General features: G+C 52.0%; 2 protein-coding genes across 2 annotated transcripts; one reads left to right on the plus strand and one right to left on the minus strand.

Moving 5' to 3' along the window:
• Positions 1-4,885: 4,885 nt before the first annotated feature.
• On the minus strand, positions 4,886-5,860 carry LOC127029023 (olfactory receptor 14A16-like). Its single transcript, XM_050914691.1, has one exon. The coding sequence runs from the start codon at positions 5,843-5,845 to the stop codon at positions 4,886-4,888; it is 960 nt and encodes a 319-aa protein (XP_050770648.1). The 5' UTR covers positions 5,846-5,860.
• A 14,345-nt stretch (positions 5,861-20,205) lies between these two features.
• On the plus strand, positions 20,206-24,579 carry LOC127029024 (guanylate-binding protein 1-like). The gene is made up of 11 exons (XM_050914692.1): positions 20,206-20,451; positions 20,543-20,670; positions 21,111-21,220; positions 21,535-21,737; positions 21,855-22,097; positions 22,395-22,675; positions 23,253-23,465; positions 23,591-23,693; positions 23,824-24,017; positions 24,169-24,294; positions 24,526-24,579. The coding sequence occupies exons 1-11, from the start codon at positions 20,259-20,261 to the stop codon at positions 24,577-24,579; spliced, it is 1,848 nt and encodes a 615-aa protein (XP_050770649.1). The 5' UTR covers positions 20,206-20,258.
• Positions 24,580-24,986: the final 407 nt, after the last annotated feature.

Raw genomic sequence — 24,986 nt, forward strand, 5'->3', positions numbered from 1 at the left:
GTCCGTTTCTTCCTTTTCCTTCTCCTCCTCTTTTTCCTCCAACTCCTCCTGGTTTTTTGTTCCTCTTTCTGTTTCTCTTCCTGTTCTTCCTCCTCCTCTTTTTCTTTCTCCTCCTCATGTTCTTCCTCTTCCTTTTTTTTACTCCTCTCGTCCCTCCTCCTCATCCTGTTCCTCTTCCTTCTCATCCTGTTCTTCCTTCTCATCCTCCTCATCTTCTTCTTCCGCATCCTCCTCCTGTTCTTCCTCATGTTCTTCATCCTCCTGCTCCTTTCTTGCTGTTTCTTGTTCTTTCTCCTCCTTTTCCTCCTCCCCTCCTCGTCTTCTTATTTCTCTTCTTTCTCCTTTTCTACTTCTTTTTTCCACCTCCTGCTCTTTTTCTTCATCATGTTCTCTCTCTTTCTTCTTCTATTCTTCCTCTAGTTCTTCCTCCTCCTCCTGTTCTACCTTCTCCTCTTCTTCCTCTCCCTAATTTTCCTCCTCTACCTCCTCTTCTTCCTCCTCCTCCTGTTCATCCTCCTCTTTCTCCTGTTAATCTTCCTTCTGTTCTTCCTCTTCCTGTTCTTCCTTTTTTTTTCTCCTACTCCTCTGGTTCTTCCTCCTTTTCTAACTCCTGCTCCTCTTCCTCATCCTCCTCCTGTTCCTCCTCCCCCCCCCCTTTTCCTCCTCTTCCTCCTCCTTTTCCTCTTCCTCTTCTTTGTCTTCCTGCTCCTCCTCTGACTCCTCCAACTCCTGTTTTCGCTCCTCCTCCTCCTCTTTCTCCTGTTCCTTCTCCTGTTCTTCTTCCTTCTCCTATTATTCCTCCTTCTCCAGCTCCTTTTTCTCCTTCTCCTCTTCCTTTTCCTTGTCTTCCTCCTCCATTTCCTCCTCCTCTTGCTCCTTTTTTTCCCATCTCCTCAACTTCATGTTCTTGTTTCTTCCTGCTTCTACGGTTCCTCCTTCTGTTCCTCTTCCTACTCCTCCTGTTCTCCTTGCTATACTTTCCTCTCCTCTTCCTGTTCTTCCTTCTCCTCCTCTTTCTTCCTTCTCCCGTTCTTTTTCCTCTTGTTTTTCCTCCCCAATCTTCCTCCTCCTCATCCTCCTCTGGTTCTTCCTCCTGTTATTACTCGTCCTCCTGTTCTTCCTTTTCCTCCTCCTCTTCTTTCTGTTCTTCTTCCTCCTACTACTAGTTTTTTCTTCTTCCTCCTGTTCCTCTTCTTTCTTCTCCCTCCTGCTCCTCTGCCTCCTCTTTCTCTTCATTGTTCACCCTCCTTTTTCTCCTCCTTCTCCTCCAACTCCTGTTCCACCTGTTCCTTATGTTCCTCCTTGTCCTCCTCTTCCTCCTCCTGTTTTTTCTCCACCTGCTCTTCCTCTCTCTTCTTCTTCCTTCTCCTCCTCCTTTTCCTGCAACTCCACCTCCTCCTCTTCTTCTTGTTCTTCCTCCTGTTCCTACTGTTCCTCCTCCTCTTCTTCCTTCTCCTGGAACTCCACCTCCTCCTGTTTCTCCGGTTCCTCCTCTTCTTACTGTTCCTCCTCCTCCTCTTCCTCCCCCTCCTCTAACTCGTCCTCCTCCTTTTCTTCCTCCTCTTCTTGTTCCTCCTCCTTCTCCAGTTCTTCCTCCTTCTCTACCTCCTGCTCCTCTTCCTGCTATTCCTTTTCTTCTTTCTCCTCCTCCTCCTCCTCCTCCTCACTTTTCTCTTCCTTATCCTCCTCCTCCTCCTCTAATTCTTCCTCCTCCTGTTCTTTTGTTCCTCTCATCGTCTTTGCAGTAAAAACCTTACTCTGAATAACAAAGAAAATTTTCAGGAGCTTTTAAAAAGTTATATTAAAAGAAAAGATGCCATCACCAGCTACAGAACACCATGCTTCCCTCTGTCCCTCTAAAAATCAAACTATGAATGTTGGTCAGATGATGAAACAAGTCACAGCTGAATCTTTATTACCATTTAATATTGGTTTAATTACTGCATGATCAACCACTTCACTGAAAGCTTCCTGCAAGTCTTCAGTAAGCAACCAAATAAATAATTGTGGTGTTATATACTACTGCCAGAAAGATTTAACACTTACTCTTTATGTATGCACATTTCTTTTGACTTATTCAGAGAGACTCTGGTTTAGGTGATGTTTTAACTCAAAAAAACTTCTGAAATTTTTATTTAGAAGCCAGGTTGGAGTTTCTGTGTTGGAGCCACAGCAGAGCCTGTAGCGCCTCCTCCCAGTGACCCCAGAACAGAAGGCAGCAGCAAGTGCTGCACACCCTTCCCGTCTGTTATTGCCCCCTGGGTTGTCATGAAACCCTTGGATTCTGGCCAGGGGCTACAGAGGATATGCAAGTCCTTTCTAGGTCATTGATAGTGCAGGTCTTTGGTTGTTCAACTCTGTTTGCCATGAGTTGAGGAGCCTGGCATAACTTCAGGGCCCCACACCTGTTAGGGTCACAGACCGACAGAGGCAAGGGGCAGGAGCACGGGTTAGACCCGAACGAAGCCCCTCTGGGCGCTGAGAATAATCCTGCCTGCTGCTGCGTTTCTGTGCCCTCCAGGAGGTCTGGGAGCTGTCTGCGCAGTGGGACCAAGCGGAGTGCCTGTGGCCTGTGTACCCAATGGCAACAGCAAGCGCAGGCAGAATGGGCTGCATGGCAAGCCTGCTCTGCAGGGGAGGACCAACAGCCACCCCAGGTACTGGCAGCGATTGACACCACTGAGAGCAGCAGCAACCCTCTCCATCGGGGCACCCAGGGCGGCAGGTCTCCAGCCAGAGGGAGCAGGATGGACAGCCAGCCGCAGGGCAGGGGTTTGCCTGCTCCTCCCTGTGAAGGAGAGGTTGGCAGCAGGAACCAAGGGACAAAAGCAGCCGTCAGTTTTGGTGACGGGCATGTGGTGGTGAGTCTCCTGGCTCCCAGGTCCTGCTGCAGGCTCCTTTCAAGAGGTCCTCTGGGAAAGAGCACCTCTATTTTCCATTTTGTTTGCTGAGCATGTCTCCTCCTTGGTAGGAACTTGGCACTGGAGGCACTTGGACTCCCCACCCTCCAGCCCAGCCGAGGAGAAAGGAGCGCAAGAAGAGGTGAGGAAAAGCTGAAAACCTTCTCCCAGCAGAGGAGAGACTCCAGCCAGAGTGTGTGCTGGCTCTGACCACAGCCTGGGGCAGCCGAGCAGCCGTGACCCTGCAAAGATTTCCAGGACAGAGAGGTAGAGGAAGGTCAAGACAACATGGCTGGTGGGAGGTGGATTGTGATGCCATTTCTATTGCAGTAACCTGACTGACGGCAGGCAGGCAGATACTGTGATGCCATCAAGCGCATCAGAAACTCCAGTGTGACACAGATGACAGCTTAAGGAGTGGGGAGGGGTAGAGGTAGGTAAAGGCAACGTGGCTGGGCTGTTGCTTGTGAGGTCAGCTCACTAGAGAATGTCATTGACCAGGAGCAGGCAGACATCATGAGGTCATCATGAACACCAGAGGCGAAAGCTGCAGGTAGGCCCTGCAGCTAGGCCCTGCCCCTGGTGAGGCTTTGCCCTGGGGTGAAGCCGCCTGTACACAATATGGGAAACTGTGGGACATGGTATGAGAAATTGACGGATGTGACAGAGAACTGGCCAAGAAGGGGTCAGAAGTACAGGCAGCGCCGTGTGTCCTGGGTGGGTCTCATGTAGAGACGTGAGAAGCGGCCAAACTGCGCAGATAACTGGAGGGGCGTGCTGGGGACCCTCTGGGCAGGCAAGTCTTGCAAGGCCTCGGTGCCTGGGGAACCCATAAGCGATGCCATTTAAGGCCCAGATGACCTGGGGACCTAGGGAATGATATACAAACTAAATGAGGGTACAGTTGGTGAAGATTATTAATTGGGGAGGAGACTGCGGCAGAGAAAGGGAGAGATGAGGGTAGACTGAGAGAAAGTAGCCTGTGGACGGGGAGAGCAAGGGGATGCAAGGAGCCAGCTGCATGTGGGCATGGGCCTGGTCAGTGCTGGTCTGGCCAAATGCTGTGCCTGATCACTGTGATCTGTCCTGCCTTCTTACTAAACTCTGCTCCTGCTCTGTGAGTGTGCTCACTATTGTGTCTGTGTTTGGGGGTGAATGTATGTACAAGCTTTTCTGGGCAATTCCAAGTGGGGCTGGCAAGGAGGAAGACACCTGGATCTGGAAAGACCCAGGACTGGAGCTGGCAAGACCAGATCAGCTTGAGAGGGGGAATAGTATGAGGGCAGTTGTGTTGCTCATAGTTGTGTCTGTGCTCCTGTTGGTGTGGTGGCTGTAAATGCCTTGTTCCCTGTTGGAGTTGGCCTGTGTATGGTCGACTGTGTCCATCTTTTTTGCCTTGCAGACACCTGGGTTTGGCACTTTCCCTTTGGGTGACTCCAGCTTGGGTGATCTCTCACTTTGTGGGGCTCCATGCACTGCCCTTCTCAGGCACATGTAGTCCCTTGGAGATCCCCTGGACCATCCAGGCAGCTCCAGATTCCTCTCCTGGAGGATGTCCACTGCCCTGTCACATGTGGGGTAGCCCTGGGTCTCTTAACAGCTTGGTCTCTAACAGCTGCGAACTTGAAAATGAGCTTTTCTCTCCCAAATCCATGGAACAACAGACCTTTTTGAGGTGGAATTCCTAGGGCCTGTTGTTGAAACTAGCTTTGAAAGGACACCCCAATCTTGAGGAACTGCACTGGGAAGTTCCCATTTTATTACATTGATGCTATGAGAGACTCAGCTCTGACTCAGTGTTAGACAGACTTATATGGGCTCCAGGTGGGAAAGAGCAGGTACGTCACTCAGTAGAAGTGAGATGAGTCCAAGCATTTACGCAGGAACTTGATCACCACAGATAACCATACATATAACGATAACAATACTGATAAGCAAACAAATAAAGTACATGCCTGCATAAATAAAGTAGCGTACCCTGGGAGTCATTTGTGGAGAGTCGCAGGAAGTTTATCACTATTGAGAAACATCCAGGAAATCACTTTCCTAATGGCATCCTTGAGCTCCTTGTTCCTCATGCTGTAGATGAAGGGGTTCAATGCTGGAGGCACCTCTGAGTACAGAACAGCCATCACCAGATCCCAGGATGGGGAGGAGACAGAGAGTGGCTTCAAGTAGGCAAACATGCCAGTGCTGACAAACAGGGAGACCACAGCCAGGTGAGGGAGGCACATGGAAAAGGCTTTGTGCCGTCCCTGCTCGGAGGGGATCCTCAGCACAGCCCTGAAGATCTGCACATAGGAGAAAAGAATGAAAACAAAACACCCAAATGCTAAACAGACACCAACCATAACAAGCCTAGCTTCCCTGCGGTAGGAGTTAGAGCAGCAGAGCTTGAGGATCTGGGGGATTTCACAGAAGAACTGGTCCACAGCATTGCCTTGGCAGAGTGGTAATGAAAATGTATTGGCAGTGTGCAGCACAGCATTGAGAAACCCACTGCCCCAGGCAGCTGCTGCCATGTTGGCACAGGTTCTGCTGCCCAGGAGGGTCCCGTAGTGCAGGGGTTTGCAGATGGCAATGTAGCGGTCATAGGCCATAACAGTGAGAAGATGCAATTCCACTGAGATCAAAAAGAAAAAGAAAAAAACCTGAGAAGCACATCCATAATAGGAAATGGTCCTGGTGTCCCAGAGGGAATTGGCCATGGATTTGGGAAGAGTGGTGGAGATGAAGCCAAGGTCAAGGAGGGAGAGGTTGAGGAGGAAGAAGTACATGGGGGTGTGGAGGTGGTGGTCGCAGGCTATGGCGGTGATGATGAGGCCGTTGCCCAGGAGGGCAGCTAGGTAGATGCCCAGGAAGAGCCAGAAGTGCAAGAGCTGCAGCTCCCGCGTGTCTGCAAATGCCAGGAGGAGGAACTCGGTGATGGAGCTGCCGTTGGACATTAGCTGCCTCTGGGCATGGGGGACCTGCCCATAGAGGGAAAGACAATTGACAAGTTACAAGAGACTTCTGTGAGCAAAACCTATTTCATTTCTCATAGAAACCCCCCAGACTTCCTTTCCTTTTTCAGGAAGACCTCTGGCAGGTCCCTTTCGTGATCTCTGGGTGGTGCTGGCTGAGCGTGCCAAACAGAGCAGGGGACTCTGCTGTGGGCTCTGGAGGCGTCAGTCCTGCCCTACAGCAATATCTAAATCAGAAAATGGGATGATCTCAGCTTAAATCCACTCAAGATATCAAAGAGTTTCTCAGCATTGTCACTCCCAATTCACCTGACTGCAGAGCAGAGCTGGGGGGGGTTGTTTCATTTATTGTTTTACTAGTTGCCCCACCATACCTGAGGAGTGTTTTTTAAGTCAGAAATCCTTGGCACTTTTGCTACACTCAGAGTGAAACCTTTGGGGTCCTCAGAGGCAAATGGGCTGTCCCTTAGTGCAGAGTGACGAGAGCCAGTCCGTCCATTAGTCCTGTTCTCAGCTGCCCTGTGCTGCCACCTATTTGAGCTGGAGGATGATTGCACTCAAATGATTCCCTGAGAAGAAACTGGACACTGCTGAGAGCAGAGGAACCCTATTTCAAAGGGGAGATCTCCAAACCCCTCACCCGGTCTCTGTACTCCCCTTCCAGCCAAGGACACCGAAGGCTCATTGCAGTTGCCCACAGGCAGCCGCCCAGCAGCATTTCTGTGGCTTTCACACCTCCACGGCTTCTCCGCTGGGCCCCAGTACCACAAGAACTCCAATGGAGAGCTGTGTCCTTTTGGAATTCCTAAAGATGAGGTGTCCTGGAGTGACAATCAGCTTTTTCCCACCCCATGGACTGCATTGTCCAGAGCCGCACAGGTTAGGAGGAGATTTGGGCACCTTCCTCCCATGGACACATCTGCATGGCAGGACCCACAGGTGAGTGTCAGAGCTGCAGCTGAAACACCCATTCCCAGAGAGCCTCAAAGAACAACACCAGCACAGGCAGGTGGAGACACAAAGAGAAATACCACAATGCTACTGCAGAGGGAGGCAAGGCCACGGAAGGACAGACAGACACTCCAGGGAGTCAACTCTGCTGGAAATCTGGCTGCTGAAGAGGTGGCTCATGCTCTGCATCTCCTGGCCTTGAGGGCTGATAAATAGGTGTCTGAATCCCTCCTCTGATGGCATTTCTGGTAGCAGTTCCCTCTCACTCCCTGCCCATGTCTCTGCTGCCTGCAGCTGTCCCTGCCAGGAGCTGTTTCTCTGTCCCCACATCTCCTCCCTGTCTGTTCTCACAGTCCCCATCCCACCCGCTGACTCTGCCCTGCCAACAGCTCCTGGGGAAAGGACATTGTCTAAGGGCATCTTGGTGTTTGGAAGTCCTGAAGAACAGCTCAGATAATGATACCACATAATGATACCACAAATATGATGTTGGTTCTGTCTCTAGGCTGAGGTTGGTGAAGGGACTTTATGAGGTCCATCACTGACCTACTGATCTCTCAGTGCAATGCTCTAGGAGTCACAGTCTCCTGTACAAACCTGACATCTCCATTACCATGCAACCTGCCTCCGCTCCAGAGCAGGAAACTGAAAGCACAGACTCCAGAAAGTGCCTTCCCTTCAGGTAGCCTCTGCATTGACCTTCCTCTTGAGAAGTCCCTTCAGAAATATCCTGCACTAAAGCATTTGCTTCTCCACTTTGGAGAAACTAGGAGAGCCATCCTGCCAGATCCTATCAGCTGTCAGATGTGCCAGCTTTAGAAGACCACTCTGGCAACTCCATCTGCATTGCCCTGCTGCCTGAGACTTACCGTATCAAGGGCTGTGAAGATCTCTGCACCATTGAGCTCTCAGTTGTCTTCCCACTCCACACTGCCTTTAACCTCTCTCTGCCTCGCTCATTTCCCCTGGGTGCCTGCAGGCAGTACCCTCAGCCCTGCTGCACTTTGCAGAGGAGCCGCTCCTGGGCAGAGCTGTCTCTCGCAAGCACTGCCTACTTGCTAGGAGCTCCCTCCACCCCAGGAGCCCGGCCCAGCTCAGGAGCAGAGGACCAGCCCAAGGCATCACTTTCTCTGCCCCCTCTGGGCTCCCTCCAGGTGTCTCTGGGGCTCCAGGGGAACCTGCGGTGAAACAGGCTGAAGTAGTCACTGGTGTTCCTTCCCTCACCTGGGGAAAGACTCTTCTTTCTACCAGTGTACTTTCTCTTATCAGGAAAAAGTTTGGGCATAAGACTCAACTTTCCTTGTCCCATTCATAGAAAGGACACCCAGACAGTGACAGGGAGGGATCTCCTTTACCCCTGCTGAGGAAGAGATTCAGCTGAGTCAATCCAGGCATCTCACTCTAGATTTGTAGTCCTGGGCCTAGAAGGGGATTCAGCTCCCTCTCACGGCTGTCGCAAACCCACAAGACATGGGATTCCTCTCTCCTCAATTCAGGTGAGCACAAAATAGGCACCTGCATGTGAGCTCCTTGTCTCATCTCCCCTGTTAATTAATGGCGATGGAGGCCAGCAGTGAGCTCCTTAAACAGAAATACCTGATGACATTTGAGGTGCCAGAGGTGGTCCAAGATATGTGCAAGTAACTGCAAGCTCTAATGGAGCAACTCTGAGAGACAGGACAGCATCGGGGGGCAGCATCTTGGAGCCTGGTGGTGTCTTCCTTTGGCCAACAGCAGATGCCCACATTTAGGACGACTGAACGTTTCCCTACTCCGTATGTTCGCGGCAGCCTATAGAGATATTTATCTGACCAGTTGAGTCATATGCCCTAGGAAGATCTAAGTCTTTCTTTCTCTTCATCATTAGCTGTGTTTCCTACATGTCCTTTGAGTATAATGGCAGTTTTCTCATGTGCATCCCTTCATTGCCTAACCTAATTCAGTGCAGCTGAATCTGAATTTAATGTCCAAATGCAGGCCTGTAGTGCTACGTGAGATGCCAGGGCTTTCCAGCACAACTGCATGCAGCTGACTTGGACAGCACAGGTCCTATACAGGGACCTCACCCCATTCAGACTGGTGGTGTTATAGGCACCATCCAGGGCATCTCAGACAGAATCAGTGCCTCTGGGCCAGCAACCGAATCCCACCACTGCAGTGAAGCAAGCCCTGTCCATTCTCTATCACGCAGATGCAGGGCAGTGCATGAATACAAAGCACATCACACTGGGGTCTCCACTCGTGGGCCTTCACTTTCAAACTCCGCTGATTCTTCTCTCCCCCATTATTTTACCATCCCATGTTATCATCCCCTCTTTCCCCTCTCCTCAAGTTCTTCTCTTTTACTCTACTAATACTCTCCAAAAATAACAGCCTACCCTATAGATATGGAGCAGGGACGGTTTAAGGGCAGTACTGTCTAAGAATTGTAATCTTTAAATGATAACAAAGAGTTAGCAGTGAGAGGAAAAAGCACTCTTCTAAAAACTTCATGCCAGAGGCAAAGTACTGAGAAATTATGGCTATTTTGACAGGTAAGAATGACTGTCAGGAAGGAAATTAAAACGCATTAGTTCATCACCATCAAGAACAAAAAGGAATTCCCTTATAGCACTGTCCTCTTACTGTTCTTAGTGGTGGTGCCACTGATTCCAAAATATCACTGAGAGCTTCTTTATTTTTCTTTGGCTCCAAAGCTCTGCCGGCTCAGGTCTTGAAAGAACTACCTCAAATCTCTGTAACCCAAATCTCACCAACCTTCTCTCTTATTGTCTGAAACAACACATTTATCCCCCACAGTTTCACCCGTTTCCAAATGCAAGGTGAGATATTTCCCCTCTTGGGGCAGACATTGTGCAAAGCTGCTCCGTGTATGGAAACCCACTTCAATGCTGCATATTCATTTGGGTTAAAAAAATAAGCCATGCTGATGCTGGGATGGTTTTTCAAAGACTGTTTCAAAGTGGCAAAGCAGATCAAACACAGAAATGCTGACAGCTGGGCTAAAAAGAGAGAGGAAAAAATAGGTAAAGCCATATCATCTGTATTCACAATTTCTTTGTCAGCAAAGAGAAAGTCCCATAGGCTACGTCATGTTTTCATTAGTTGGCCCTATGTGAAGCTGGGTTTCTTGGGCCTCTTGGCTCGAGCCTGCAGCCTTCTCATTTCCAGCAAGGGGAGAAGGTCCAGTTGAGGAACCCATTTGCCCCGATTTGCCTGGAGAGCCAGGGCACTTGTGTCACACAGTAGCCGTGTCAGAGGGAGGATGGAGGTAGTGTCAACTGAAATAGTTTGGGCAGAAATGGAAGCTCAAATCAATAGCTGGCAGGACAACACTGGCTGCAATTAGGCCTAAGTTACCTGATTCAGCTGTGGGTTCTCACACACATCACTGAGGAGGGCAGGGTGTCAGGGAGAGAGGAGCACACTTCAGTTTCCCAGAGCCCAGGATGGTGCCCAAACCATCCATCCTTCCCTTTCCCTCTGGCATCCCGGTTCTTGGGATGCAAACCTGCTGGGGCTTCTGTCAAAAAGCCTTCAGGTGTTTGTGTAATTTCCCTAAGAGGATCAATAGCTAAAAAAAAAAAATAAAAAAATAAAAAAATAGCATTTATCTGCCTAAATCTAAATATCTGCAACATAGCAGTCTGCATCCATCTGTGCTAGCCACTCTGGGCAATGCCAGTTGAATCCAATGTTTGCAATGTAAGGCGTGATACCCCATCCTCAAGTACACTTCTAAGGTGGTTCAGATGAAGGGTGGCCTTGCAAAAGTCACCCTTTGTGTCCCCAGGTGGCACAGACACTGCTGATTTCCCTCTCCAGACAGTGGCAGAGGCTGAATCCCCTCCTCAGGACAGACTGCCCAGGCATGGGGCTAGCTCACCCAGTTCTTATTGGCATGCCACTCGGCATCCATTTTGGTGTATTTGGTGCTTTTCTGTGGCTATTCTTTCTGCACAGGAGATCATAAAAAGACAACCATTTCATAAGAGATGGTCATAAAAGCCCTGCTACAGACAAGAAGTCTCTCCATGAGCTCTGAAGGGAGCCACCAAGATTGTTAATAAGCATGAGGAAGAGCCAAGAAGCTCAAGGCCTCTTCTGAAGTATGGGTGGCCCTGAGAAGCAGTGATTGACCATGTGTAGGTCTGAGACAGAGAGCCGGGAGATGTCAGAGAGAAACAAGGTGATGGCTGATGGCTTAACAAATCCTTACAACCATGTCTGAGCCCAGAAATGGAAAGCAGTTGATATCTGTGGGTGGAAGAGGTCTGTCCTGGGCATATGGCAGGAAGGGAGGCCCCTTCTGTGCAAATCAGGGATGATAGAGATGTTTCCATCTTGTGTGCATGGCTCAACCCAGGAGATCGGGAATGCCCAGTGCTGGGGATGGCTGTGCTCAGTCATGCCTCCTGAGCTGACCTTGCTCTCTTCCCCTCTGTCACTCCCCACACTTGGATGGAGCTCAGGAAACATCCATGAGCCTGGAGGATGACACAAACCTCCTGGAGTGATGACCCATTATTGCAGGGGAAGAGGGAAGGGGGTTTGGGACACATGGGAGTGCAGGGAGAGAGCAGTGTGTGCATGGCAGGGAGTGTGTTAAAGGCAGGAAGAAGACCTGAAATGACACGGGGTGGTCATGCTGAAGTGGAAGAGGTTGAGTTTGGATTTTGAGGCAGCAAAAGAAGGAGGACGCGCATTTTAGCGCTGGGTTCAAACAGAGTGAGGATTCAAACAAGCCTGAGGCTGTGACATCTTGGGTGGTAGAGGAGCATTAGCAGGAATTTGAAAGAAGCTAGGTGGGTTGTGGGGAACTCACAGGCCTTGGAAAATTCTAAAAAACCTACAGCTTTGTGTTTGAAGCAACAGCCCATGAGGACAGCAGGACATCAGTAAAGCTTGGGACATCATGGGGTCTGAGTAAGGTGGGGGACGAAGGGGGGTGGTTAAAGTCTGCAGGGGAACAGGCACAGGCATAGGACAGTGTAGGACAGCCTAGTGGGGATGGTCAAGGGACTTGGTGGGGCTCAGACCCACCCCCAACAGAACTGAGGTCCTTGTCCTCTCGGCTATGGCTGTTGTCTCCTCCAGTGAGGCCCAGGAGAGGACACCAGTTCCTTACAACCCCAGGGTCTTGTTGCTTCCTCACCACCATAGAGCATGGGAGGTATCCTAGTGCTGTGCTCCCCTCAGCATCGCACACCCCCACATCACACTGCCCCTCAGAAGAGCCCTGAGCATCCCGTGAGAGAAAGGTTCCCGCTTTGCAGGGGATGGGGGTCAGGGCTTGGCCATCTTGCTTGGCAAAACACATTGAAGGCTTTGAGAGCCACCTCCACATTTGATTTTCCACCTGTAACCAGTGCCTCTGACTTCCTGCTTCACCAGCTGTCATGGTTTTACCCCAGCCAGCAGCTAAGCACCATGCAGCTGCTTGCTCATTCCTCCCCCCTCCCAGTGGGATGGGGAGGAGAATCGAAAAAAAGTAAAAATTGTGGGTTGAGATAAGAACAGTTTAATAATTAAAGTAAAATAAAATATACTACTACTACTAATAATAATAATAATATAATAATTGTAATGAAAAGGAATACAACAACAAAAAAAAGAAAAAAATAAAAATAAAAAAATAAAAAACAGTGATGCGCAATGCAATTGCTCACCACCCGCTGACCGATGCCCCAGCAGCGATCCACCCCTCCCAGCCAACTCCCCCCAGTTTATATACTGGGCATGACGTTCTATGGTATGGAATAGCCCTTTGGCTAGTTCAGGTCAGCTGTCCTGGCCCTGCTCCCTCCCAGCTTCTTGCACACCTGCTTGCTGGCAGAGCATGGGGAACTGAAAAATCCTTCACTTGGGATAAGCGCTACTTAGCAACAACTAAAACATCAGCGTGTTATCAACTTTATTCTCACACTACATCCAAAACACAGCACTGTACCAGCTACTAGGAAGAAAATGAACTCTATCCCAGCCAAAACCAGGACCCCAGTCCCCAGGGATGGGCACCTTGTCTGGTCGTTCCCTCCATGGGCTCTTCAGTGATGGCCCTCAGTGAGGCCCGCTGACACCCTCAGAAATCTGAATGTTTGCTTCTGACTTTTACTTCTCTAGAGGCTTCTTCAAACTTTCAGTATCTGCAGTTCAGGAACTTGGCACCAGAGGGCTCACTAACATGCAAAACACCCTAACAAGTCAAGTCCCTGGGCATAATTTTCCTTAATTCCTCAGTTCTTATGTGGTTGATCAGAGAGATTTCAGGAGTGTAGCCAAAGTGAAAACATTTCAATAGTAAATAAAACTAAGAAAGGCTTTCTTCTTTTTCCAGTTTTCTTCATTTTTCTACTTACAGATTAAATGATGTCAGCGATCTCCACTTGAGATTGATCCTAAGCATGTCCTAATGGAGTCTGAATATGTAGGGAAATCAGTAACCTTTATGTCACACACGCCATGGGCAGTCTGTGTCCCTGCTGAGGGACTAAGCTTTCTGCACGAAAGTCTGTAGTTGTGTGTTTCAGCCCATTGGCACCAATTCCCACTTGCTTTACTTGGAGAACGAGCTGCATGCAGACACAGAAAGGTATTTCCTAATTGCTGACAAATAAAAACACAGGCAGGCATATTTCAGTGAAAAATAAAACGCACTCCTTAGGTGTATGGTAAGCCCATGTTACCTCCACTGAAGTCCACTTTCCACAGTGGGTAACCTTAGACAAATGGAAAATATCTTTTTCGGTCAAGCACAGACCCCACAAAACATTCCCTGCCTCGCACTCACAGCGAATCACATGCGGAAGTCATGACCTCCCTCGATTCATAGAGGGAGTCAAAGAGACAAAGTGAATAAAATCCTGTCTTCTGAATAACCTGATCTGCGCTCATCCCAGTGTGTCTGCGTTACAGGAATATCTTCAAGTAGACGCTGCAACATCCAGACGCACCCCTGTTTCACTCCCTGCAGGGTAAATGACATGTGACTCCATTGCAGGTGAAGGCAGGGATGGGAGTGATCTCCCCTAACGTTGGACACGTTAATATCAATGCCCTTGGGCATTTTTATATTGGCACATTGCACATCTACATTTCATATCTGAACGCAGCTGGAAGCAGTGAAGGTTGGAGAAGCTGGATAGATCCCGCTTCTATTTCGTTGCTATCAAGCAATGGCCACACCTACTAGTGCTTCGCTCATATCATGCCTGTCTATATGCCGGCCAAATTTTATGGGGTACAGTGGCATAATGCCATTGCCCTCTAAATGACAGACCCCAATGGATACACAGAGACCGCAGGGCACAGCTCTGTCGCTGCAGTGCTTCTACAGGCGGGACCATAGGGTGCTCACCATGCAAGGCCAAAGCTGGGCAGCTGGTGTGCAGGCCCTTCAGTTTATACATGATCTTTGCCAGGGGTGGGATTCATCTTGCCTAATTTCAAGGGTTGGACTAAGTCAACCAAACTGAATGATTTACATTTCTGTGTCCGTTTATCAAAGCCCCCATATGTGGGTCACTGCCTTGAGACACCACAGCTGTGAGCTGCAACTCCCTCGGGCACAAACTGTCCTTTGCAGAGGGGGATAATCGCATCCACTGGCTGTGTTCCTACTCATACAGCCCAGGATGCTGTTTGTCTTCTTTGTTGATGTCTCCTATTTTGTCCAATGAAACCTAAGGACCACCAGGGATTTTTCTGCAGAGCTGCAACCTAGCCAGGCAGTCCCTAACCTGTCACTGCAAACAGTTTGTCCACCTCAGGGTCAGGACTTTGGATTTGTCCTCGTTGAATTGTCCTTGTTGGATATTGTGAGGTTCCTGTTGGCCCATCCTTCCAGCCTGTTTTTTCTTGAAGAAGAGAACATTGTGAGGGATGGTATTGAAAGCCTTGCTAGAGTCCTGGTAAATGACACCCACTTCTCTCCCCTCATCCAGAGATGTGGTACTTTCCTCATAGGAAGCAATGAGGATGGTCAGGCATGATCTACCCTGGGTACATCCAGTCACCTCTTTCAGACACTCAGAAATACGATCCAACAGAACACACTGTGGAACACATTCCTCATCCTTTGGGCCAGGTTATGGGGTTTAACATCGCAATGAACTCCTCCCCTTACCCCTAGCCTGGCCAGTGGCAAGGGGTTCCTGCTACAGTGCTTCCTATAACATGCAACTTGAATCACAGGTTACAACAGTTTAAAGGTATATTCATTACAATTTCCACCCCTGGTCCCTTTGGACAAGGCCATTGGGTTTAACATTGCAATGAACCTCTCCCCTTACCCGTGCTCCAGCATGGACCATCCATGGACCACAGTCCTTCAGGGGTATACCTGCTGCGGCATGGACTTATCCACAGCCAAGGTATACGTGCTCCCATGTGGCCTTATCCATGGACCACTATTCCTTCAGGGGTGTACCTGTTCCAGCGTGGCCCTCCCCATGGCCACAGTCGCTTCAGGGGTCTACCTGCTGTGATGTGGACTTATCCACGGCCACAGATGCTTCAAGGTGTACCTCCTCTGGTGTGGACTTATCCACGGTCACAGACGCTTCGGGGTGTCTTGCTCCTATGTGGACTTATCCACAGGTCACAGTCCCTTTGACTCCAGTTCACACTGGAGTTCCAGCCTGTCCAGTACAGCAGCACAGAAACAGCAGCAATGCCCTGGCCATCTGCCAGACCAGGTGCATGGCTGTTGCCGCTATCAAAATGTTCCCAGGCACAGCAGAGTAAGATGATAAGGAGCAGAGCAAACAGCAAAAGCAGCCACTAACAAGCACTAAACTCTAACACACAGTGAGGCAAGCAAGCCCCATGGCAAGCACAGGAGCCTGTCAATTAATAGCTAAACAGCAATAACAGCTATAAATTTGATCTAGTACATTCCAATCTTTTCTGTCATTATCTCAAAACCTTTCTGCCCCACATTGGACACCAAAAAGGACTGTCATGGTTTAAGCCCAGCTGGCAACTAAGCACCACACAGCCACTCGCTGACTCCTCCCTTAGCTTTGCTGCTGGTTGAACCTGCAAACAAGAAAGTGGTATCTGACCAAGTGTGGGGGCAAAGTGTGTCTATGCGTGCAGGGGGATGGCGCGTGTGCAAGGAAGGGCACGCTTGTGGGAGGGGAAATGTTCCTGGTCATACAGCCCAGGATGCTGTTGGCCTCCCTTGCTGCAGGGCACACGGCTGCCTCCTGTCCAGATTGCTGACCACCAAGATCTTCTCCACAGGGCTGCTCCCCAGCCAGGATGCCCTCAGCCTGTGCCTGTGGCATTGCCACAGTTAGTCCCTGTAAGGATACGTGGAGAATGTTTATGCTTTGAATTACCTGGCTAAGGGCCTTGCAAAAACGGGGATGACAAGGAAAGGGAGGAACACGAACACAAGCGGTGACGGGAAACAACCCTCACCAGTCTCGTTAACTGATGAGCCATCAAGCAGTTGCAGGTGCCACTCCTAGGAAGACCAGCTTGGACTTTGCAACTGATGGGATTGTCAGTCCGGAGGGAGATCCTGGACACTGTACTGGAAAGGGTGCCAGCTACTGGAGTGAATGGGGATCCCAGTACCAGCTACTGGAGCCAGTGGGGTCCCAGTGCCAGCTGCCGGAGTGAGCGGGGGGTCTCAGTGCCGCTACTGCAGCAGGTGGGGGTCTCGGCCACAAGACTTTGCCGTGGGAATGGTGTGTATCACAAAAACCAGCTACTGGGAAGGACTGATGTGAGTGAGGGCTCAGTGGCAGTGTCTGGAGCGGGACCATGGGTGACAGTCCATGTCCCTGGTGCTGGCGGGGGGGCAAATGTCTGTGTCTTCCTCAATTGTGGTGTGCACTCACCAGCAAACTTCAAGCTGGACCAGCCAGCAAGGAGGGGGTCCTTGGGGCTGGGCTGGGGTATCAGGGGTGACAAGGGTCCCGGGCACCCGAGGGGACCCGCAAGTGTGGGCTGCCTGTGGGATGAGCGTGTCAGTGCTGGGTGTTCGCAGCAAGCATCGAGATGGACCAGGGGACCCGTGGGGTGGGTCGGAGGGCTGGGATCTGGGCATGGGAGGGCATGCATTTGTGGGGGGAAGCGGGGAGTGGGCATGTCGAGGGGAGAGTGGGGGGAAAGAGGGATGGGGGGTGCCCACGCATTAGGGGGATCGTTCATGCCCCTCTGTGAGAGAAACGGGCCTGGGGACATGCGGAGAATGGGGACATAAGGGGAAGGGGGACGTGGTGTTTCTGCAAGGGGGTGAGGGGGGCATCCCTGGGGGACGGGATGTATTTTCGAGGGGGCCAGGGCATCCCTTTGAGAGGGGAAGAGGGACAGGGTAGGGCTCACTGAGGGAAACGGGGTCCAGGGCAGGTCCGTGAGGGGATGCTGGGGGAACAAGGTGCCCGTGGGAGAATGGGGGCTGAGGCTTGCTTGGGGGGGGGCGTTGACAAGCACGTCTGTGTGTCAGTGGTGCGTGTCCTTGTGAGAGGGCGGTGCAAGGGACATGCGTGCAAGGCCACGACGGTGCGTGTCTGCAAGAGGAGAACACAGGAGGTGGTGTGCGAGTTGGGGCACAGGGGTGGAGGGGCTGACCAGGGTGTTTCTTGGCAGGCCCTCAGATGAGAGGCTCATGGGGGGCGGTGGCATGTCCACGAGGGGCATGGGGAGAAGTATTTGGGGGGGATGCGCATGTGGGAGAGCAGCAGGGGCCATGGCAGGACTGTCGGGGTATGCGTACAGAGAGCTGCTGTAGGGGACATGTCCGTGGGTGGAGGAGCAGAGGAAGCACGTGAGCTGGTGCTCCAAGGGGGGGACAGGGCGATGTAGGGGTCATGTTGGGGCGGTAGGGACGGGGAGGTGAGGGACCCACTTAGTGGACACAAGAGGGAAGGGGGAACCTTCTTAACATTCTTCATCGCAAGCCCCTGCTGCTAGAAGGGTGTTGATAACACACAAATGTTTTGGCTGCTGCTGAACGGTGCTTGCACAACATCAAGGCCTTCTCTTCTTTCCCACTCTGCCCCCACCGCGAGCAGGCTGGGGGTGGGCAAGAGGTTGGGAGGAGACACAGCCAGGACCTTCAAAGATCATCTGGTCCAACCCCCCTGCCACGAGCAGGGACATCTTGCACTAGATCAGGTTGCTCAAAGCCCCATCCAGCCTGACCTTGAGCACTTCCAATGACGGGCCGTCCACAACTTCTATGGGGCATCCACAACTCCTCTGGGCAACTTGTTTGTCATGGTTTCAGCTGGGATAAAGTTAATTTTCTTCTTAGTAGCTGGTACAGTGCTGTGTTTTGGATTTAGTGTGAGAATAATGTTGATAACACGCTGATGTTTTAGTTGTTGCTAAGTAGCGCTTATCCCAAGTGAAGGATTTTTCAGTTTCCCATGCTCTGCCAGCAAGCAGGTGTGCAAGAAGCTGGGAGGGAGCAGAGCCAGGACAGCTGACCCAAACTAGCCTTTGAACTTTGCTCAGTATATCAACTGGGGGGAGTTGGCCGGGAGGGGCGGATCACTGCTGGGGCATTGGCCAGCGGGTGGTGAGCAATTGCATTGTGCATCACTTGTGTCTTCTTAGGTTTTATTTCTTTTTTTTGTTACATTCCTTTTCATTACAATTATTATTGTTATATTATTATTGTTGTTAGAGTTGTATTTTATTTTACTTTAGTTATTAAACTGTTCTGATCTCAACCCATGAGTTTTAACTTTTTTTTCCCCATCCTCCTCCCTATCCCACTGGGAGGGGCGGGGGGAAGGGGGAAAGAGGAAGCAGCTGCGTGGTGCTTAGTTGCTGGCTGGGGATAAACCACAACATTGTTCCAGTATCTCAGCACCCTTCCGCACTAGATAACGTCATGCTCAGCAACAAAAAGTGAGATCAAAGAAGAAGGGGTGAGAGGATATCTCCCAAGGTGGGTGTAACTCTGAAACTGGCTGGGCAGGTGGGAGGTCGTGAGGGTTTGCTTTTGCATTGTTTGTTTTTTGCTCTCGTTCCTTCACTTATTAAACCATCTTTATCTCGCCTGCTCCGAGTTTTCGCACTTTGCTGCTGGCTGGCGTCAAACCACAGGCCATCTCTCTGGCTGGCATTTTCCTCCTCCCTCCCAGTCCCTGACTTTCACTTTCGGGCTCTGACTCACCCTTGTTTCCGGAATCGGAGGAGAGGGGCCAGCCACAGTAACAGGATAAAAGGCGGGGCAGGACCCAGGCTGCAACAAAGCTGTTGCAGCCGCAGGTGACGAAGACGACGGTGAGTCCCTTCCCCTAATCCCTCCTCCCCACCCCAGGCAAGCAGCCCTGGACACTGGGGCTGCGGAATGACTCCTTCTGACCCCAGCAAGTGACAGGGACCCCAGCAATTGATAGGGACCCCACCGGGTGGGAGAAGGAAGGGGTCCAAGGGTCTGCTCAGGCTCTGGGATGGAGCAATGGGTGGCTGGGAGCCTGTGTTCAACCCGCCCAGGCTTTGCACGCAAGTTAGGACTCGCCTAAGCTTGGACCCTATGCCCTAACCTTTCCTCTCCTCCCTACTGTGCTGGGAGTGCCCGTGACATGAGGGGCAGCCTCTTGTCCCCCAGTGGCAATCCCCTTGATGTTCCTGGAAGAGGGCAGGGCTTGTGAGGTCCTCAGAGAGGATTCAAAGCCCAGAAGTGGGCAGCGTCCATGGAGCTCGCCATTGCTGGAGCGAGTCCCGAGGTATCCGAGAGGTGGCAGTGGGGCGGCTTCTGGGTCTGGGCAGGGGATGAGCCGTTGTGCTGCCTCCACATCCGTGGGGTTTACTGGTGCCTGGCAGGGGCTGGGTGATGGCTGGGGCTGTGCAGGGGAAGGGCCTGGATTGGGTGAAAGCCCCCCTGCCACTGGCAGTCTCACCATCGGGGCGAAAGGCAAGTGTGGGCAAGCACCAAGCACATCCCTGGGAGAGGCACAGAGGGGAGTGAGAGGGGGTTTGATGGGGTCGGGCATAAGAAATTAATGAAGAAATTCCTAAGCAGCTCCCCTAAGCTTCAATTTCACCCCCTAACCTATCCTTTCCTTAGTGCTGGTGTGACTCTCGAGTCATTCCTCTTGCCCTAGAGCCCTGCCTGAGGCCATTGCTATGTCCCACACCCATTTTTGCATGATTAACCACTGAGCAAACTTCAAACTGGCGTTCCGGACATAATGCAGAGTACTCCCACTGTCCCACTGGGCTTTGAGGAGCTGAGCTATTTCTGTTGTGAGGCAAACGGGAAGGGGTTGTGCACCTCTTCTAAGTGTCATCACAGGATCGCTTGCAAGGGGCAAAAAGAAGAGGCGTGGTGGAAGGAATTTGGTGCAAAGCATGATTTGCTTGGAAAAATGAAGTAGGATGACAGTGACTGTCCCTGTTTGGACTGTGGGGCGTCCCCACGTTGTTAGCCAGCCCGTCTCGCCGTCTCCTCTGCAGGCTGCGTTTGCTGTCAGCAATGGCATCTGAAATCCACATGCCGGTGCCTGTGTGCCTCATTGCGAACACCCAGACGAGGGGGCTGGTGGTCCAGCAGGAGGCCCTGCAGGTGCTGTCGGAGATCACCCAGCCCGTGGTGGTGGTGGCCATCACAGGGCTGTACCGCACTGGCAAGTCCTACCTCATGAACAGGCTGGCTCGTCAGAGGAAAGGTGAGGGAGGTCCCAGGCCTGGATGGCCAAGGTACCTGGGTTTTCCTACTCTGTATTTAACACTGTTGAGACCCTTGCGTCCTCCGCACAGGTTTCTCCCTGGGCTCCAGCGTGCAGTCCCACACCAAAGGTATCTGGATGTGGTGTCTACCTCACCCCTGCCAGCCTGGACACACTCTGGTGCTGCTGGACACTGAAGGGCTGGGCGACGTGGAGAAGGTATGGAAGAAGCAGAAGCTCCCTTTGTGCATTCCCAGCACTTTGTGGAAGCTCTTGAGGGCCCAGCCATGGTGACCAGAGTCAAGGTGCTCCCACCACCTATGGTGGCCTCCAGCCTGTGTGCTGGGAAGAGCCAGAGGCCATGGGAAAGGAGGCTGGGGTAGACAAGTTGCCCAATTCCTCTGCTTTTCTGGAAAAGTGCAGCAGAAGAGGAATGAGGAGCGCAGGAAGCACTTTGATAGAGGTCTGCGGGACCCTGAGAGTTAAGGGTTGAAGAGAAGCCCAGCTACAGAAAGATATGGCGATGGCATGGGGGAGGATCTCTCCAAAACCTGGTCTTGCCATGGCCTGTTGGTTAGGGGCATTCAGGGTCTGGGGATGTGGTGCTTTGCTCATACTTAGGGGGTCTTGTTGATAAGAGCCAAGGGTTGTTGTTCCAGGGCGACACCAAGAACGACACATGGATCTTTGTGCTAACCATACTGCTCTCCAGCACCCTGATCTACAACAGCAGAGGCACCATTGACCAGCAAGCCATGGACCAGCTGCAGTATCCTTGGTGGGACAGCAGCACCGGGGATGCCCTCCTCTCCCTGTGTGGTGGGCTAGGGGCTGACAAATCCATGGTCTTCAAACAGCTGCAGAACCTTCTGGTGGTGCCCAGTGATGTGCTTTGAGTCCTTAGGAATCCCGTGTCATGGACCTCAGGGCTGAGGGTTTTTTCCCTCCTCCTTCTGGCAGTTCCAGGCTGTTCTCTGTCCCCGCAGAGTCTCCTCTCTTCCCCATGAAGTGCTGAGTGGTTGCAGGGTGGCGATGCCCCTGCATTCAGAGCTGAGGTCCCTGTTTCCTTAGCCAGCTCCCTAGCTATGTGGTGAAGCTGACTGAGCATGTCAAGTTGAAAGCAGCACCCAAGAAGAGTGAAGATGAAGTGGAGGATTCAGAGAAATTTGTCCTCTTCTTCCCGAGTTTCATCTGGGCTGTCCGGGATTTCACACTGCAGCTGAAGGTGGCTGGGAAGGAAATCTCTGCGGACGAATACTTGGAGAACGCACTGAAGTTAAAGGCTGGTAAGAGAATGGTGCTGTGCTGCTGGAGACATCCAGCCCCAGACACAGCAGCATTTCAGTGTAATTCAACAACAGCCCAAGCCCAGCGAACTTGCTCCGTGTCCTCTTACCCCACAGGGAGCGGCCCGGAGACCCAACGCTACAACCAGCCCCGGGAATGCATCCGCCAGTTCTTTCCGGATCGCAAGTGCTTTGTTTTTGACCAACCGGCCAGCAAGAGGGACCTGGTCCGCTTGGAGGAGCTTGAGGATGATGAGCTTGATCCTGAATACCAGCAGCAGGTGGAGAAATTCTGCAGCCACGTCTGGGAAAAGTCTCCACCTAAGACCATCCCTGGTGGCCACATCATAACAGGGCACTGTGAGTACTGTTGCCCAGAGGGTTGGATGGCCAGCAGCTCTTGGGAGTGTGTCTGGGGAAGGATCAGATGCAGATTCAAATGATGCAGGTGGGGAAAGGGAGAGCTTTTCTGCTGGCTGCTGTCCCTGCTTCTGGATTGGGAGCTTTGGAACGTTGCAGGCGGGGTGGGAGAGAGTTAGGAGAAGTTCAGGAAGACTCTGGCAGGGAGGCAGCAGGGATATGGCAGGACCCAGGGCCGAACGGGAGCCTGCGTTTTGTTCAGGCTGCAGATCTCTCATCCTTGGTCCTGCTTGGCAGTGCTGGGGAAACTGGCAGTGACCTACGTGGAGGCCATCCAGAGCGGGGCAGTGCCATGCCTGGAGAGTGCGGTGCTCGCCCTGGCACAGGTTGAGAACGCAGCAGCAGTGAAAGAGGCTGTGACGTTGTACCAGGATCTGATGGAGCAGCGGGCGAAGCTGCCGACGGAGACTGTTCAGGAGCTGCTGGAGCTGCACACCCAGTGCGAGCGGGAGACGCTGGAGCTGTTCATGGCACGGGCATTCAAGGAGGACATCTGCTCTTTCCAGGCAGAGCTCATAGTAGGTGGTCCCCAGCCTAGCCAGGATCCCCCAGGGACACCATCATCCCCTTAGCTTTGAGGAAATAGCATGGTCCTGGGGGACAGGGATCTCCCTGCCTCCTGCCAGAGGACACTGCTGTGCCCTCTCCAGAGGAGACTCAGTCCCAACGCCTGCTCTCACACTCTGCAGACTGGCAGTAGTCCCTGCTGCACTACCCCTTCTCCCTGGGTTCAAAAGCTGTGCTGCAACGGGGACGAAGCTCAGCCCTGCCCCCTCTCTTGCTGCAGCCCAGATGTGTCTCTGCCCTGGCTGGAAGCCTGGAGCCTTCCACGCTTCCCCTGTCCTGCTGACTAATTCTTGTCCCTGTGTTTTGTGAAGCCTGTGGTCCCTGGCATGCTCTCTGCTCCTGTGCACCTTGGTCCAGAAATGTCTGTGGGTGCAGAATGCCCTCCCCATCTGTCACCTCCCAGCCGATTACCCCACAGACTGGAGATCCCAATTCCCATGTCGACCTGGCTTGATTTTTGCCTAGCATGAGAGCGGGGGATGCAGCCCAGCCTGGGCTGATGCCTTCCCTCTGCATCTTTCCGGACAGCGCCAGGTAGAGGCAGTCAAGGTGAAGTTCTGCATGGACAACAAGCAGGCGTCCCGCAACAAGTGCGAGGCTGCTCTCAGGGACCTCTCCCAACACATGGAGAGACGAATCAGTGAGGGTGTCTACAGTGTGTCAGGAGGTTACCAGCTTTTCAAAGGAGACCAGCAGGCACTGGTGGAGAAATATTGGGAACTGCCTGGCAAGGGGGTGGAGGTAGGAACAAGAGCAGCTCCCCTTCAAGGGGAGAGGCTCCATGTCCCATCCCCTTCCCCCAAGAAACCATTCCTCCCCAGCTGCTGTTTCTCCCCTTGATTCCTCTTCTACCTGTGGTCTTACAGGCTGATGCTGTCCTGCAGGAGTTCCTCCAAAGCAGAAAGACTCTGGCCAAAAGCATCCTCCAGACAGACCTCTCCCTGACAGAGGAGGACAAGGAGCTGAAAAGTAACTTCTGGGCTGGAGAAAGGCCACTGCCTGTAGAGGGCCAAGCTTGATGGAGGGGGTCAACAGTACTCCTTGGGGGCCTGGGGGCTCAGCTTCTGCCCTTGCAACACCTCTCTTTCTCTGTCACCAGGTGAGCAAGACCAGTATGAGAGAGCTGAGCAGGAGAGGGAGGTCCAGAGGAAAAAGGGGGCTGAGGACAAGCAGAAGTTGCAGGGCCGGTTACGCAGCTACAAAGAGCACACGCTTCAGCTGAGAAAGAAGCTGGAGCATTGCTGTGTGAGGCAGCTGGAGGAGCACCAGAAGATGATCAGACATAAATCAAAGGTACCAAGTGGGAGAGCGCAGGTGCCAAGATGTGGCTAGCAGGCAGGAATGGCAGAGGGGTCCCAGCTGGGTCCCTCCCGTTGTTTCTTGGCTCTGGGCCCCTCTCACTGCATGCACCATGCCCTTACTGACAACCTGACTGTCTTCACAGGAGGGGAGTGCGTTGCTCAAGGACGGCTTCTGTGAAAAAGCCACCCAACTGCGCATGGTGACATATAGACTGGAGGAGGAATATCACTACAGCAGGAACAACTTCATGTCCTGGATCGGTGTAATGGTACCGATACTGTTAAGCTTGGCATTTGCCATACTTCGCCTTTGAAGACCATGAAGATTTTCTTCATAACCCCTGTAGTAACAAAGTAAGAGAGGTGTGTAGTGTCCTCACGTATAATTCTGTGAAATTTTGAAAGCCCTTCCTGCAAGATGCTTTGCCATAGGGTATGGAAGTGACCTCCACGTTCACTTGTACTGCACTATCTAGTGCTTTCATGCATGTCTCCTCCAGGAGAAGATGTTCTCCTCTTCCCTCCCAGAGCACCTGGTCTCTCACCTCGTCTGAAGGCATGGGGAACATCTAAAGCCAGGGTGGCCTGGGGCACAGAAAGACCATAAGGCCAGCAGGCAGGTCTGGGAGCATTTTGCCATGCTCAGAACATGTCATTGGGGGTTCTAACGCACCTCTTCTAGAGACCTCCTCACCAGGGCTATGGGAAACATGCCCGAGAGAGCTTAAGCTCATGTCCTAGGGTCACACTTACTGCAGCAGCGTGAAGCAGCATGGAGGTTGTGAGTAAACGAGGAATCCAGGTGGTGAGTGCTGCCTGGTTTGCTTGGCATCAGTCCTGGGCAGAGTGACCCAGAAGGAGTGAGCCCATGACCCAGGGAGCAGTGGATGAAAGCCATTCTCTGCTATGTAGCTGTTCCCACCCTGGTCCTTAGCAAGGCTCTTCTCACTTTGCAGCTGTG

Source organism: Gymnogyps californianus, unplaced genomic scaffold (assembly GCF_018139145.2).
Source record: "Gymnogyps californianus isolate 813 unplaced genomic scaffold, ASM1813914v2 HiC_scaffold_62, whole genome shotgun sequence".
Taxonomy (NCBI): Eukaryota; Metazoa; Chordata; class Aves; order Accipitriformes; family Cathartidae; genus Gymnogyps; species Gymnogyps californianus.

Bases quoted from the DNA above. Each gene is read 5' to 3' on its own strand.
- LOC127029024 (XM_050914692.1), top strand. From the start codon at position 20,259: ATGGCATCTGAAATCCACATGCCGGTGCCTGTGTGCCTCATTGCGAAC. The intron at 22,676-23,252 runs GTAGGTGGTCCC...CTTTCCGGACAG, and splicing joins CTTTCCAGGCAGAGCTCATA to CGCCAGGTAGAGGCAGTCAA. The intron at 23,466-23,590 runs GTAGGAACAAGA...GTGGTCTTACAG, and splicing joins TGCCTGGCAAGGGGGTGGAG to GCTGATGCTGTCCTGCAGGA.
- LOC127029023 (XM_050914691.1), bottom strand. From the start codon at position 5,845: ATGTCCAACGGCAGCTCCATCACCGAGTTCCTCCTCCTGGCATTTGCA.